The 16893-nt window shown below is 37.9% G+C and overlaps 1 protein-coding gene across 2 annotated transcripts in view; it reads right to left on the bottom strand.

Annotated features, from left to right (window-relative positions):
- Nucleotides 1–16893, bottom strand: part of TRAPPC12 (trafficking protein particle complex 12) — a 53229-nt gene that overhangs the window by 4138 nt on the left and 32198 nt on the right. For both annotated transcript variants that reach the window (XM_032184406.1, XM_032184407.1), the window contains exons 7-9: nt 12804–12876; nt 8970–9043; nt 1714–1812 (exon numbers count right to left, since the gene is read on the bottom strand). In XM_032184406.1, the coding sequence (XP_032040297.1) occupies nt 1714–1812; nt 8970–9043; nt 12804–12876 (246 nt within the window). The remainder of the gene's footprint in view (nt 1–1713; nt 1813–8969; nt 9044–12803; nt 12877–16893) is intronic.

The following is a 16893-nucleotide window of genomic DNA, read 5'->3' as shown; positions in this document are numbered from 1 at the left end:
AAAAGACGTTTAGATGTAGAGCTTAGGGATATGTTTTAGTGAAGGACTGGTTACCGTTAGGTCAGAGGTTGGACTAGGTGATCTAGAAGGTCTCTTCCAACCTAGACAATTCTGTGATTCTATGATTCTGTGTTAGTCCACGGAAAATTAAGACAGATGCTCACTGCTCACAAGCAGAAGCTGTCAATAAGCATGAAAACGAGAACACAATAGCCTGGTACTAGCGTAGAACCTGTGCTTAGTCAATTCACAAGGTGTTTCTGGGTTAAAGCCAGAGATCACAGGACAACTTGAACACATCAGACCAAAACGTGTCAGAAAACAGCCCCAACAAATGGGTCACTGTGGGGAGACAGTCCACCTGCAGATTGAAAACTACTGGCTAGTGAATCATGCAGGCTGAAGGAAAGGGATGTGAAAGCTGGCTTAAGGACAAAGAAGTTTTATTGGAAAGGGGACAGAAAGGGGATTCCTAGAAGGAAACAGGTATTTCACCTAAGTGCATGTCACATACATTGCTATCTGAGAAAAGAAAAATATTTTCTCTGAAGAAGGTCCCTTTGGTAAACAAGCTAGCAATTTATGTTTCATAGGAGGATGTGCTCATATTTTTGGCGAGGCTTCCTGGTACAGTGTCTAATTTTAAGATGGAGAGACGGAAGGAGAAGAAAACTCACTACTGGGTAAAATAAATCTATCAAAAGGAAGGAAACTAAACTATTTCAGGAGCATAAAACCATGCAAACCAGGCAGCCTTCAGGTGGGGACCTTCATGAAATCAACTTTTCGTTCAAAACCAGGACTAGCATTACTGAAGATGTTTGTGACAAATGTGTGAAAGTCCCCTTAAAGCTCTCAAATGGTGTATATTACACAACCTCCCTGGAAAACTCATTCCAGAATTCTTAAATACCCTTACTATTAGAAAACACACTCTCCCCTGCTGCATTTTTTATGCCACCTTTTGTTCTATCCATAGTGGTCAGGGAGAATAGTACAACTCCTCTTTTCTAACAGGAGCCTGCAAAACACTGTGCTGTTTGTCTGGGAACATGTTATTTTTCTGAAGTGCTCCTAGGATTTATTTACCACTTTTACCTTTATTTTATTTTATTTTTTTTCAGTATTGTAGAGGGTAAGGTCAGACAGCTTTCCACTTTTGAAATTCTTTAATGTATTATTTAAATGGCAATTTTGGACAGGTCAGCCAGCAAACAGAGTCTATTAGAAACACACAATAAATACTAGAGGCTAAAATGCACTCACTGTTTCTTTATCACATGTGAATTTCTGTTTCAGAGGTCAGGTGATTGCTGGCAGAATTAGAGTGCTTCTTAACATTTCTCTGTGGTAGCCTCTGAATTCTCCATTTCTCTCATCCCCATTTCCCATTTATAGTAAGGAAACAGCTAAAGGCTGGCTGTACATCAGATCTGGGCCTCTTCACTTTCAGTAAGTGTACAATGTTTCTTTTTGATTAAATCATTAGCATAATTTTCTATAGCACCTTTTTTATTCACTAATGTAGACATATGCCATTTTAATACTAGTGCTTCGTATTTCCTAGCATTATCACATGGTGAAAGTTTTTTAGTTTTGTCCACTGCCTCTACAATCTGATACAGTTTTAGCTCTCGTTCTAAATGCAACAATTATTCACTATATAGCTGTCAATAGGAACATTACCTAGCATATATAGAACCAAATACATACCTGAAGGAAAATCCTTCCAATTCCACTCAGCAGCTGAGGCTCTTGCTGTGGGTAATATTTGATGACAGAGTGATAAGCATCTACAGCAAGCACATAGTCCTGAGGGGTGAAAAGCACACAACCAGATACTTGAGCGCAGCACCAGATACTTAAGCTCAGGCCTTTATGTAGCCTTCTTTTTAAAGATATATGTAAACAGAATCAAAATAATTGCAACTTGTGAATGGGACAGAATTTCTGCCTATCACTGTAGGCTGTCTATATTATCAGTTATACTGGAACTGCTTAAAACAGGGACCTTCCTTTATTTATTTTGCAACTGGATCATATTCTATTTGTAGCTCAATGCCAGGAGAACGAATCTCTTTACTTCGTTCTTTCATTTCATTCAAAAAAACCCACATTTACTCTCCTGCATGGATTATGATTTAGGATGAGAATCAAAAGCCTTGCATGTGACTCAGGTGTAGGTAGTGTCACATGTGGTAGTGTCACATGTTTAAAGTATATGCATGATTACATAGTTTGTGTTGAGAAGCTTTGGGAACTGTTTGTGCACATGCTTTTAACTTGTGAAAAACACAAAGTAATGTTACGGAAACTAAAACGTCTTCCATGTTTTCAGGTGAAAAACTAGTGCCCAAGGGAAACACATGTAGTGGGTACATCCACAGGGCACAAGGTTGCACTAGTCTCAGCTACAGCTTCTTTGATCAATTCAGAGTAGAGGCAGGGAAAATATGCATTTGTTTATAAAAAACAGGCATTTGCAAAGACAGAAGGCTATGTGCTGTACTGACCTGGTGCTTCCTGGCAGTTTTGCCCTTCACCTTCAAACAAGAACTTGTGGTAGGTGTTCAGAAGCAAAATATATCAAAGAACAATCTTTTAAAATGGCACAGACATCTCGGGATACTCTGTACCATGCCTTTTTTTTTTTTTGTTTTGTTACAGTGCTTATTTAACTCATCGCTGATGTGATCCCAGCTACTGCTAAATGTACTTATTCCTCATCTCCTCCTTAGTCTGAGGAGGCTGCATGCCCCAGGTGTAATGTATTTCTTCTTCTGAGATTGTATTTAAAGTGACTGAGCCCTATTTGTCCCAGGCATCAGGTCACTCTTTGGAACATACTAATTTCTTCATATACACAAAAAACTTGAGAAGTCTCTAGAGTCTTAGCTACATATAAGAGCAATTACATAACCTATGATAGTAGAGACTGGCTTAAACAACCCCAGGAGCACTTTGCAGGACTTTTCATTTGCAAGCAACTTGTATATTGCACATGTAACTATTAAATTTGAACATCTAGCATATAGAGTATTCCAACTCTAGTATGCCATGCCATGTCCATGCTCATTAGTTGTAATGGCAAGAGTTCAGAGCAAAGACAACATGCCATATGGGCAACAATATATTTGTTTAAATTCTGATTCATTTAGCATTCACAACTCAAACACGATGTAATTTATACTACCAAAATTCCTCATGAATTTATGACAGGGCAAACTCAATTTTCACTGTAACAGCTCTTGCTACAGGACTTGTTTGATCATGAAGTCCAAGAGTGTTAGGTATTGCATAAAATTCATGGAACAAGGCTCCTCTGAACTGGTTGCCCAGCCACACTATATTTATTTAGTTATTTATTTAATTTATTAGCTATTAATCCTTGCAAGAGTATCATTTATAAATAAACAAAAGATTGTCTGTGACTTTGAGTTTTATCCCTTTGCGAATAACAATGTACTTACTGGACAAATAATTTTATTACATCAAATTATAGCTTTTGTGCTCAATGTCTTCTATTCTGTAGTCTAAAGCAGTCCTTTTCCTGGTGGTCACTCTCACTTACACTCCAGCTTAGTCCATGTGACAAAGACGTGCAGCAGAACTGTGAGGGACAGGGCTGTTGCACTCACATCCCCCACACAATTCCCTGGAGACCTTGTGGTTAAATTGAAAGAAAAGTGCTTCTGTCAGCTCAGTATGAACTGACTGAAGGAAAGTCTTGGCCAGCATAAGCTGCACGAGGGGGCACTGTTTGCCCAATTATAACATCACAGGCTGCCTAGCATAGGTAACGAGCCAACCTTGGTAGGAACAAGCAGACAAGTAACATCTTGGAGGTCTGCGCTGCAGGGGCAGGCTTGGCCTAGTCAGGCAAACAAACCCTCTTCCCCTTTTGCATTCCCTATCAAGCATTGTATTATGTATTATGTGCATTATATGTGTATTATAACTAGGAGTATGTAAAGGTTCACACCTCCTAAAATGTGAGAGTAGAGGTGAGGCAGTAAGAGCCTATGCACTTTATTTGAGGATCAGGAAACATATTGCACTTTGTTTCTATGTGATGGTACCTCACACAGCACCTGTGTGCATTTACCCCATGCCCTGCAGTGCCTGTCACAGGAATGGGACCCATTTCTTCTAGGAGATGACAAGAGATAAAGTCATGTAGGTCTAAAACCACACCTGAGCACAGGCAAGGCTGGGCCCAGCATGAAACAGTAAAGCGTTATGACAGCATCCAGACTTGCTTCTAAATACAATTTCATATGGTTTAGTGAAGGACTGGTTAGTGTTAGGTCACAGGTTGGACTAGGTGATCTTGGAAGTCTCTTCTAACCTAGACGATTCTGTGATTCTGATTCATCTTGTAATTGCTTCAGTACATGCACATAAAACTTACTGCATGCGGTAAATTTTATATGTGTATACTCCCCCCCACTTATTTATCACAGAAGCAGTAGTAGATTTCTGGGGTATCCTGTATACTGCCAGGTGACACAAAAATATGCCACCCATTGTATGTTACAAAAGCACCTTATTTGACAATTCCTTCTGAAGGAGCATATTGTAAAGTACATGATATTTAGTCTTATCTACTGAAGACCAGATTTTAATTCCCTGCTTTGCTACTGGGACATGGTAAAAGAACAATTGTCTGTGAGAATGATAAATGAGAAACCCTCTCAGAAGAGTGGAATCTTGTTTAATACAAGTTTTGGTTGGGATGAGTAAGAAATATTAAGTACTGGCAGTAAAAACAAAACAAAACCAGTCAGCTTGTGATCTTAAGACTTAACGGTAGGGTTGATATATTATCACAGTCTTTAACTTCTACAAATTGTGACCCTTCAGATTTTCAACACCTTCATAAGAAATCCCAAAAGAAGAATTAAAGTTACACAATTCAGGATACGAATGAGAGTTGGTATTGTTTAATAATTCAGTATTTCTTTAATTACGAAAAAATTCAGAGCTAACATTAGATATAATCATCCAAAAAAATGTTGTCTTAAGCCACTGGATCTGCCTGCACAAAAATGGCAAGTGGGGTTTGTTTTCCCCTGATGCACTGCAGTGTAACTGTATTTCCTTTAATGGTCACTGTATTACACGTTTGTGGTTTTCCCTCCTCACTTTAAGTACTTAAAAATCAGTTATGAGATATTTAGAAATAAATATAAATGATCATGATGTGTAGAATGCGAATATTTGGTTCAGAAACAACAGATTACAAATCAGCTTTAGTTATTACAAACAGTAAAGCTCATGAAGACCGTAATTTGGGAGAAGAGGATGGATAACTCGCCCTTCCTCTCTAGCTCGTGCATTTGAAGAAGGGTTATGAAAGCAGAGATTCACAGCATTATGAATCCAGAGTGTCGTACTGCAGCACAGTTAGGCAAAAGACATGATTCATGCAGTCTTTCTCCTTATGCAACCAAAGTCCTTATGCATCAGTCCCTTGCACCATTAGTACAAGGTGCTAGCTCCTTCTTCAAGTGTAGTTTTAATTGTATTTAGACCCAAATGAAAAACAATTCTAATGCTTTTGTTTTTACTAAGGGCAAGCTCTACAAAAGCTAAAACAACACTGACAAAAAAAATCTTACAAAATGCAAAATATGCTCTTAATTAGAGTGCATTTATAATATATATGGAAAGTACTTAAGTATTTATTCCTCAGAGAGGTAAAAGTCTTGTAAGATAATGTCAAAAGCAATTTTAGCTCAGATGAAAAGAACTTTAAAAAGTTCTTAAGACACTTCCATGGTGATTTAGTAAAATGACAGACATTTTGCAATTATATTGTTGAAATGAAGCAATGCACATCATCAGTTGCATTTTAAATGAATGTTCTCTCATATATTCAGGGTACAGTTTCACAGTGACTTAAGCCCACGGTTCTTATAAATGAAAGTCTGTAGCGATGCATGTTAAGTGGTCTCCCCTTTCCTTCCTGCTGTATTTCTACCTCCTCCCTTGAGTTACCCCTTGTTCACACGAAAATGTAAAAGCTGATTCAGTTGCTGTGACCGAGATCCACCATGTCTTTGTTTCTGTCACTTAAAGTCCAATAATGGTGTATGGAGAAGAGCAAGAATATGTTTAAGAAAGGTTGTGCAAGGGAAAGGTGATGAACAGAAAATATACATATAGTCTTACTAGCAGTAAGACTGCCTTAAACTGCTACTGAACTGTAGCAGGCAGAATTCAGTAAAAGAAATGGTCCCAGGGTAAAAGAGACTTATGACTAATTGGTTTCTTGTGCAAGTCTGGTTAAAGCACTTATTTACACCTCATTCGCTACCTTCAAAACAATCTACTCCTCCACCTCAATAATTTAATGAGATGTTCAGCTGTGAAACTAAAGAGGCCATATAATGTATTTAAAAAGACAAAAATCATGAACAGAATTCCTTAGGTCAGATAAGTAACAGAGAAGAGAGATGACAAGAAATAAACCAAACTGAATTTGAGTATAGCTGAATTAAATTTAAAGAGACATAGGTCCAACATCCGTTCAAAGTATTTTTTTTTTTTTATTTTGAAGAGTCAATTCTGACAAGACTATTCCCTAAATACTACTGAAGTTTGTTGGGCAAAGAAACAGGTTAACAAGAATAATATAGTCAGCTTTTGCTTTATACCACTGTTGAATTGTTTTAACTTAAAAAAATAAATTATTATTAATCTACTAATAGCACAAGCTATTCAATTTACCGAATAGTACTTGGGGACCAAATATGACCACATTGCAGTATTTTAAATGTACACTAGATGGCAATGCATGACACTGACTTGGGGAATAATATTTTTTTTTCAAATTATTATATATACTTGAAACACTTGAATAAAACATTTAGTTTTTAAAGTGTTTTACACAACAGCAAAAACAACTGTAGATGTGGAATGTTGTTCAATTAATATAATTGTTCATGAGAGAATTAACAGAAGTGTGTTAAAATTATTTGAAGAAATTGGAATACTCTAGAAGGTGGAGAAGATGATTACAGTTTTCTGTATGTTACAGTGGTCTTAAAATTAGTACATTTATAAATAACCAATACAATTCTTTCAGCAAGGATTTGTCACATAAGCAGAATAAATTAACTTGATGCACTACTCTGATTTTAACTGTAATAAGACTGTGTTTGAAAATCACAGAATCATGGAATGGTTTGGATTGGAAGAGACTTTAAAGATCACCTGGTTCCAATGCCCCTGCCATAGGCAGGGACACCTCCCACTAGATCAGGTTGCCCAAAGCCCCATCCAGCCTGGCCTTGAACACCTCCAGGGATGGGGCATCCACAGCTTCTCTGGGCAACCTGTTCCAGTGCCTCACCACCCTCTGAGTGAAGAATTTATTCCTTATCTCCCCTCTTTTAGTTTAAAGCCATGACTTCTTGTCTTATCACTACGCCCCCTGACAAAGAGTCCCTCCCCAGCTTTCCTGTAGGCCCACCTTTACGTACTGGAAGGCTGCTGTAAGGTCTTTCTGGAACCTTCTCTTCTCCAGGCTGAACAACCCCAGCTCTCTACTACTCCATATAGGAATATTTCTGAAACTTGTGAGATTCCCAACTGCTCCACAGCCTATGTGCTAAATTCAAGTTTCAAATGGGAGCACTTGTGCATTAACATGCAGTTGCGGGTAGTCTGGAAGTTACTGTGGAAGTGTAAATTTCTAAATTAACAGCAGTGAGGCCCTAAATAAAACTGATCTTAAGAAGCATCTGAGCTGCAGTATTTCTGAGATATCATTTCCAAAAAGTTGATAACTAGTATTCACAAATATGTTGTGCTTCTCTCCACTTGTTTTTTGAAAAAGCAAGTTCCTTAAGAACTGAACCTATGTCAAGTACCTACTTCAAAACAAGTGCTTATTAATTCTTAAAAATACTTCATGATTTAATGGACAATTATTTCTATTCAGGACAGAATTGTTCTGATCACAACATAATTATGAACAGAAATTTCTGTTTTCCCTAATTCACATAAATAGGGCATTCTGTTTTATATAAAGCAGTATTTGGATAACTGTATGTGATGCATGCTTTCTGAGTTACTACAATATTATGAACAGAGCATCAAGGAGGCCCAGCCTGGGAAGCAGCTTAGTAAACGTCAGGTTTGACATGACCTTCGACAACCAACTAGCAGGGAGCAAGGAGCTCGGCCTGTGAAGGTTATAGTGCTGACAGAATTGCTCTGAGCCTGTTGCTGTTAATTGATTTGTGAAGCACAGTTAAACTCAGCATAACAGCAGTTTTTTGCATGCCTAGAATGGCAATATCCCTATTTCCCTGACTATGAGGTGAATGGCAGGAATTGTCATATTTCTCAAGTTTTCTGATCACAAAGAGAAGCCAGTGTTCCATCAAATGCAGCAAAAAGTGCTTAAGGAGTAAGGGGGAAACAAGAGAGAAACAACAAAACAGTGGTAGTTAGGTTTTCCTTTTATTCCTTTCTCTTTTCCCCACCCATTAGTGCGGATTTAAACCTGAAAGAAGCTATCTTACAATTGAGATAGGAAGGATGTATTTAGATGTTCTGGATCTTCATCATATACCAAGCCTATAGTATTCATAATGTGCATACACAGAGCAACATTCTTAGTGCACAGTTTGAAAAAGACAGAGCACATAATTGCTTTTAATTACAGCATTTAGTTAAGTGTTAGAAAAATTCAATTTAAAAATGTAAATTCGGTATTGTTACTGCACGTTCTCCGGGATGATTTGGGGAGAAATAAGTGCAGATATGTTCCCGAAGAACATTACTTCAAATGGTTATCTATTAAATAAGGCATTATTAAGTCTAATTAATTCTTCACTATGCAAAACCTCCGAGTACAGTCAGGTACCCTTATCTATGCACCACTAATTCTCCTGCACTTTCTCTGACATTCTATTCCGGAATATACGGTACCTCTGCAGTTGCTGCCACCCACGTACCTTCATCATTAGCAGACAGTTTGCCATGGAGTACATCACCCGGCCCAGACGTGACCTCCACAGCTGAACAGAGGCTGCAAAATAAGAGCAGCTTGTGAATTTGCACAAATAAATTAGAGGTTCTTTCTTGCCATCAATTATTGGTCCTATGAATTACGATTTTGAAAGATCCACCTCGTTAACACCACTGGGTTTTAGCAGAGAATTTTTAATTCTCTGCTACACTGCACCATCAGACAGAAAATCCTGCATCTCTCCAAGGGAATTACTCAAGCAGTTCTGGGGACCATACACGCTGTAACAACGCAGAGCAACAGACAGCCGCTCAGCTTTGAGCTCAGGCCAAATATTAAACACCAGAAGAAGCAGCCACATATTTTCCAATATAAGAACAAAAGATGCATAAAAAAGATGAGAGTGATAATGAGTATCAATTTTAAAAACATATAATCTACAGGATTAAATGAGATAAACTCAAAAATCAAACACAGCTAATGCCATTTCAGAGCCAAAATGTGCAGGGTCAGAACTGTCTGAGTCTGGGACTATTTCTGCTTGCCTCTGGCTTAGAGCTGTGCTGGAAAAAATCTGCCAAGCCTGTCTGCTTTCCCCATGCTCCCGGAGCTTGCAGGCATTAAAAGCTGCAGCAGCAGATTTTTTTTTTTTTTCTCTTTTGGTTTGCAGACAGACTCCTCATGTTTTAAGAGAATAGTTCACATAGATCCTTATTTTTCTCAATCCATTTCCCTAGATCAATGCTAGAAATATTCCTCTAATCCTCCAAAATAAATGTTAGGAGTATTAATTCAGTACATTTGGAAAATAAATAGGTCTCAGTCAATCAGCTGTCAAGGTCACTGTAATGATTTAAGAAGGAGGGGAGAGGAAAGGGCGAAGAGGCTATTTCAATGAGACTGTGATAACTGAGACCACTCATTTGTATCCATAATGTATGCTATGATGAAAAGCATGGCAGGTCGCACAGATTATTTTTTTTTAACACACATAAATGCCATTACAAATAAGAACAGAGTCTGGTGAAATGTCTACTCCCCTTCACTTCCTAAAAACACCTTCACCACTCCCCACCCACAACAAGAACAAAAAATCTATGTCAGCATTTCCAAATTACCTTTGTCAAAAGAAGGGGCACCAAGACTGAATCCAGTATGTCATTCACTGTGCCTTAAAATTGTTCATTAATGCTAGCTTTTGTTTTAGGAATTCTCCCTTGACCACACATTGCTAGTGCTGTTAATGGAGAGACTGCTGTAAACACTGAGCAATTATTGTATGCTACATTTTTTCTTTCCTTGGGGGTGTCTGTAAAACCTGGACATAATTAAATAAATCTCTTCTTAACTCTCCTTTATTATTTCACTTGTGCTTATCTCCCTGTTTGCATGTCCCCCTAGTTTGGTAACCATGTTCAATTTTTCAGGATCTTACCAAGGACTTAGGTAACAACAAATGAGATGCTGATTTCTGCAGTGGAGACATCTAGGTTTCCTGCTCACAATCCAGCAGCACCAGCCACAATACTTAAAAAGGATTGCAAAGCAGACACACCAGATGTCTTCAGTCAGTGCTATAACTAAACAAGAACTGGCTCTGACCTTGAAATTGGGTAGGCCTGTGGATGAGGCTTCTTAGTGCTGGCAGAAAGGGGTTAAAGGAAACCTGCAAAGCTGTAAACAAAATTGAAAACCCAACACCGGATCATTATGTGATGCCTGAAAAATGCCTGAAAACCACTTGCTCGCATTCTAAGCATTCAGTTTTGCTATTTGTCAAGGACTGTACTCCATACTGCCAGCCATTTTAATACAAACACTGTGCACTAAATTGCAGAATTGGCATCTTCTAGAATGCATTGCCAGGTAAGTGATGCTACAATTCTTCTCCTGTTGAAAAACTGGCAGGTGAGGTGCTCTGTTTCAGATTAGAGGAGATGTACATGATGAGTTGACTTGCGTGGCACCTTCTTACACCAGCAATAAGGAAATTACTTACTAGGCATAATCCCCATAATGAATTATGTCTGTCTTCAAATAAAGTTAATAAGTTTTGCTTCAGCGAGATCTCACATGAAAACAAAACAAAACATCAAAAAAACGGCATTATCAGAAACAGACAGGGAGCAGACCCAGCTGACCTCCACAAACAACAGCAGTCACCTAACACTCCTTGCAAAGGGGACTGCTTCAGCAGCCTTGTCCTCTGGCAAATTCTGGCTGCTGCTTTTCCAACCACATCCTTCTGAGCTCATTTCAGCTCTGATGCAGCAGCAGTGAGGAAAAACGAGAAGCCTGAAACTCACATCAGAGATAGACTGCTGGCCACAGGATGATGACACAGCTAGGAAAAAAAAAAAAAAAGTCCTTGTCCCCTAACAAGTCCTTTCCTTTTCAAGACAAAGAAAAAAAAAAGCAGAAAAAAATATGGGGAAAATATTTTTCCCAAAAATATGAGGGTAGAATTCACAAAAATATGAGCGTAGATTTCACAAAAAATGAGGGTAGAAAGGGAATAACAGGGAAAAGGAGGTAAGGGAACAGAGGCAAGATGAACAACAGCTATAAAGAGAGAAAACCAGAAACTGAAATGCTGTGCATGAATTTGGAATATCAGATTATCTTTCTGCTTTTTCCTAACCCATTTTGAGAAGAATATGTGTATTCATTTGAATATATCTGCAAATGCCTCTATGATATACACTGTTCATAGTTGCATTCCTTTTCTAGGGCATATCTAGATGGTATATTAAGTGAAGTACATTGACACATTAAAGCTGCTCTATGTCCAACCAACTTGAAGACCAGGCAGAAGAGTTCAGACCAGGTCTGCACCACTCCATGTAGGCATCATTTTAGTGACCTGTTTATAATATGTCACTCTGCTGAGTACCCAAGAGCTGTACCCAGCCTCTTCACATCTCAGAGGCAGACCTTTACTTCCCATACCCTCCAGAGGTAAATGCTAGCATGGAAAGAAGTTGGTAAGATTTCCTTAGGCTGTTGGCTGAAGCTGAAAGGTTCTTGTTTTCTTGGTATTATGTTTTTAACTTCCATATTGCTGGGCACCATAAGTGGTTCATCTAATCCATAACAATGCTTAAAATGTCATCTCATGTTCAATTTTTAAGCACACTCAAATGATCTGATTAGTATAAATTCCATTAAAAAATACTTGGACAACTAATTTATCTAGATGACCTTTATACAGTAATTTATCCCACACTATTGAAGTTAAAAACTCAGATAGAAGGAACAGGAAAAAAAACAAACAACATAATTCCATATAAAATTATTTAGATGAGTATATTCTGAAACTCATTTTAAAAAGTGACTTAGGTATTTCAGGATTCTATGTATCACACAGTTGCAGTGAGAATTAGACTATTAGAATATAGTAACATCCTAGGCCAATGCAGCCCTTGTCTGATAGCAGTTCAATCTTAAAAAAAAATCACTAAATTTTAGGTGGGAAGACTGAGAGGAACCAATGAGCCAATGCTGAACATGAAACATTCATCTAAGCTGTGACAGCAATACACTTCTAGATGCATCACTAAAGGATGGTAGTCATGTTCTTTGTTTCTTCTAAGTAAGAAAAAAAAACTGATTTAGTGCAACAATTTGATCAAGGGCAAAACTGTGAAATTAATTCCAGCAAATAAAAGTATAAGGTGTATCATTTCAGAGGCTGAGAAGACTATGAGATTACAAAAATACTGTTTTAACAACTCTGGGGCAGTCTTGTGAAAACTTCTGGCATACTTGGGCAAGTGATAAAACCATACTGCCTGTGAAAAAATGTTTAAAGAATACCTACCTTGTCTGTTCTCCTGTGTAATATTAGTCATACTTCCATCTTCAGCTAAGCCTTGTTCCAGATTTTCTAGTATCTGTAGTAAATTTTTAAAGTAACTTACATGAGTTTAAACAATGCTATGTATTAAATGCAAATTATCTAAAATTGACAGTCAATATGAAAACCAACTCAGGCAAGAATGTTTCACCTAGATACAGTTCAAAATTACTGATTATTACCATAGCTAGATCAATTGCACAAAGGAAGACATTACACGGTAGAAGGATGTTAGAATTCAGGTTTATGATACTTACAGAACATTAAATGTCAGCACACTCCGGGGACATACACATTTTGTTAAACAAAACATGAAATATGCTTCACCAGAGAATGAATGTTAATGACCACAAAGAATGTCAAATTGATTTTTCTAAGAGAGCCATCCTCTCTTGACTCCTCCACCCTAAGCATGGGCTCTGGTTTCCAAAACACCTTGCTTCTTTTGTCCTTAATCAAGTATTCCCCTTAGGTCTTATTCCGACTCCCTTCTCAAACTTTGGGTTTTATTGCCTCTCTTTATTTATTATAGATTTTAAATCATCCAAACTGTTGAGTGAATGAAACATTTGTAATATGATTGGGAGAATGAAAATGTATACTTAATGAAGCTTGTGTCTCAGCACTTTTGAAATACGCAGGTGAAGTTCCATTTGAAATGCAAGTCAACTTTCCATTTTCTAATCCCATTACAGTTTCTCCAAATCCGTTCTCCCATTCCCACAAATAACCCCCTTTGTTCTATTACAAATTTATTACTTTGGTTGTAGAATACTGTTTGAGATCTCCTTCAAAAAGAGCACTAAAGCTGTTGCTCTTGAACAGCCGTTGTGGTTAGACAATTAGTGAAATATAAGGCATATCACAGTTTAGGGCCTGAGTGCACTTTTGAACACATTGCACAGAGCACTCTTACCCTCTGTCAGTATAAGAAATTGTTTTTTTTCCACACCAGGAAAGCATTCCAGTTGTGCTCAGTGGTTTGTAAACAAACACTTAAAGACAACACAGGAAATCCTCAAAAGCAAAATTAGTCTGGCCTCAGACAGTGTGTTGGTGCCTCCGACAGTCAATGAAGGGCAATCAGGACCTCCACGAAGCGAGTTCACACCATCTTAAGGTGAAAGGAATTGCCCTGAGACATACCAACCTCTTTTCATAGACTAGAGTGAAAGCCTAAAGTTAGGTGTCATAAATTTAGCTACAAGTAACTTAAGAGCTAGGAGAGGCATTCGATGAAATGACCGCAGTTACCACATGCCAGATGAGCCAGGGCCATTTTCCTGGTAAGAACTGTTAGCCCATGACAAGTACAAGGTAGTTTGATTTAGTTCATAGAGAGCTAAAGCAAGTTGCCTTACCTCAAATTTTGAGAGGCTATGAGCAAACAATTGTACAGATACCACAACTTAGTTGATAGGTGGCAATTTATGAGATCACAGCAGCATGTCTGTGAGATTGAATCCCTGTCCCAATTTCACAAGCAGTGTAGCACTTAGAAAACACTTAGAAACCGAAGCACCAGATTTAAGTATTAAATGCCTAGTATATAACAAGTAACCTTGTCAGAATAACTCTTCTCTCCCACAAGCCAAAAAAATACCTTGTTGTCTGTTTTCTATCCAGTCTAAAAAAACCATGATCTCTCTCTTCCCCTGGAAAAAATCTACTGATCAGCTTTCATTCCCAGTAAGGCTCAGAGCTCTTACTCTTGAAATGGTGTTAGCATAAGGAGGTGCCTTCATCAATGAAACATATTGTTTTGTTTGAAAAGACAATAGGTTAGTTTGACAAAGCCATTCTCTGAAAACGCCCCAACTAACAGCATCAAGAAAAAAAAAAAAAAAAAAGGAAAGAATTAAAGAATTGGATGTTAGCATACAATTAGAATATTACATTAACCATTCTGTGATATTACTTGGGGATATCTAGCTGTCACCTCAAGCTCAACGTAATTAAAACAGAACTCGGTGCTGATTTGAGGCTAATTGGTTTATTCCCTAGGTTTATCTCCTTTTGCCCTTCTTAAGTATAGGAACATCATCTGCAGTCTTTCAATATTTAGGCACTTCCCTAGTTTTCCATGAATTGTTTAATAATAAAATCACTGATTCTAGTAGTTATTCAGTGTAAGCTATGGTAGTTGACATGAAATGTTTGATTTTAACGGATCCCTTCATCCTGCTTTTCCACAGATGGTAAACTGTTTATTCTAGCAATATCATATGCGATAGCTCTAAACGTCCTTGTTTCAAATATAAAGACAAATAACATTGAACACTTCTACCATCTACATTAAACAAGCTGTATGTATGAAATATGTTTTTCCTTGTCTTGAATATTTATAAAGACACAATTTCTAGTTTAACTGGCTAGCACTGTTTCACCAAGCCTCCTGTTTCATTCCTTATCCATCACCTGCGTACCACAACTACTAACCTAGGCACGCTACCTTTTGTATTCCTTATTTCCTGTCCTTCCATTTCTTTTTTTAATAATTTGTTTTTTCTTCCACAACTTTTCATCAGCATTACCTTCTTACTCAAAAGAACCCCCCTCCCCTTTTTTTTTTTTCTGGGTGCTTCTGTAATTGTGGCTTTTGGGGGACTCAGTTTGGTGTAGGATCATCATAATTTCTACAAACTCATCAGACAAAGCATCAGGACAAACACCTCCCAGACTGAAATAATCTATGAGACATAGAATACTTATGCATTCTTAGTAACTGATCCAGAACTGGAAGCTGAATGAAAATAAAGAGCAAAAGCAATCAGTAGCTAAGAGACTGAAAAGTTCATTAATCTAAATTAAAACAAAAGACTGGGAGATACATGAAGTGTGTATATGGAAGGGTCAAAGAGTAACACAACTTCTCTTAAAGAAGAGTGGTGGAACTACAGAGGAAGTAGCAGATGGCCAAGTGGCAAGACTCTTGAACATGAAGAGCAACTTGCAGGAGCTTTTTCAGGAAGCAGGGCAGTTAACCCACTTACCACTGCTCCACCCACCTGGTAGAGAGCACAGTACAGCTCTGCCACTTGAAGGATAAAAAAGGTAAAAAGCAAAATACATCACCCTATGGGATATGTGTATTTCCAGGAGCTCTCCCTCATTCAGCTAGGAAGCTCAGGCACAAGGAAGGGGCAAGAATAGCTTAAGCCTGACTATTGTTCTTCTCACATTTTGGTCTCCAGGTAAGCATTTATTATATAGCATGTCCTTAGCAGAATTAGCACTACAATCATGCCTATGTTTTTGAGTGAATGCTGGAAAAGAACCACCCTTTTTATGACTTAAATTACTACTGTTACTCTTACTGCCTGGCTGTTTGGAGTCCTTTTATTTCAAGGCAGACTTATAAGGGCAACAACTTGTGGCAATTCAGGTTGGGAAGACCAGCAATAACACAGAGACAGTAACAATATCACTTCATTCCCCTAGAAGACCATAACAGGCCTTTGGCATCACAGATTATTTCATTCCTAAATGCTGCACCTGTAGACAAGAGATGTAAAATATCAGATCAGACCTTGATTACAAATTTAAAGGGATGCTAGAGGAACTAAAAACATTATTGCCTATACAGGGAAAACAAAAATTATGCTTTTCATCTCAATCTCCAATCCTGATTCAGGTACAAGAAATATATAAGTAGATGAGGGCTGAAGAGACTGAGTTACCAACATAATGTCAAATTAAATATGGTTAGATCTTAAAGTCGAGTAGCTAATCCAAAGTTGACAGGCATCTGCAGAGAGCGTACAACAAAAAACAAGAGGGAATTTAGCAGGTTAAAAAGAGGTATCAGATAGGAATAACACAATTACATTAAGGAAGAGAAGCAAAATAGGAAGACAAATTTTCTTACGATAAGAATGCATTAGCATTAGCCTGGAATAGCCTCCCAGGGGAAGTGGCCTCAGCTCCACAGGCTGGCTCATTAAAAACTAGAAAACAACCTTGCATTGCAGAGAGACAGACGAGGTGAGCTAATAGGTCTTTTCTCTCTCCTAGTTTTTATGACTCCAAGATCATCTCATTTACATAATGACTA

This window comes from Aythya fuligula, chromosome 3, assembly GCF_009819795.1.
Source record: "Aythya fuligula isolate bAytFul2 chromosome 3, bAytFul2.pri, whole genome shotgun sequence".
Taxonomy (NCBI): domain Eukaryota; kingdom Metazoa; phylum Chordata; class Aves; order Anseriformes; family Anatidae; genus Aythya; species Aythya fuligula.
This window is presented reverse-complemented; position numbering and strand designations above follow the sequence as displayed.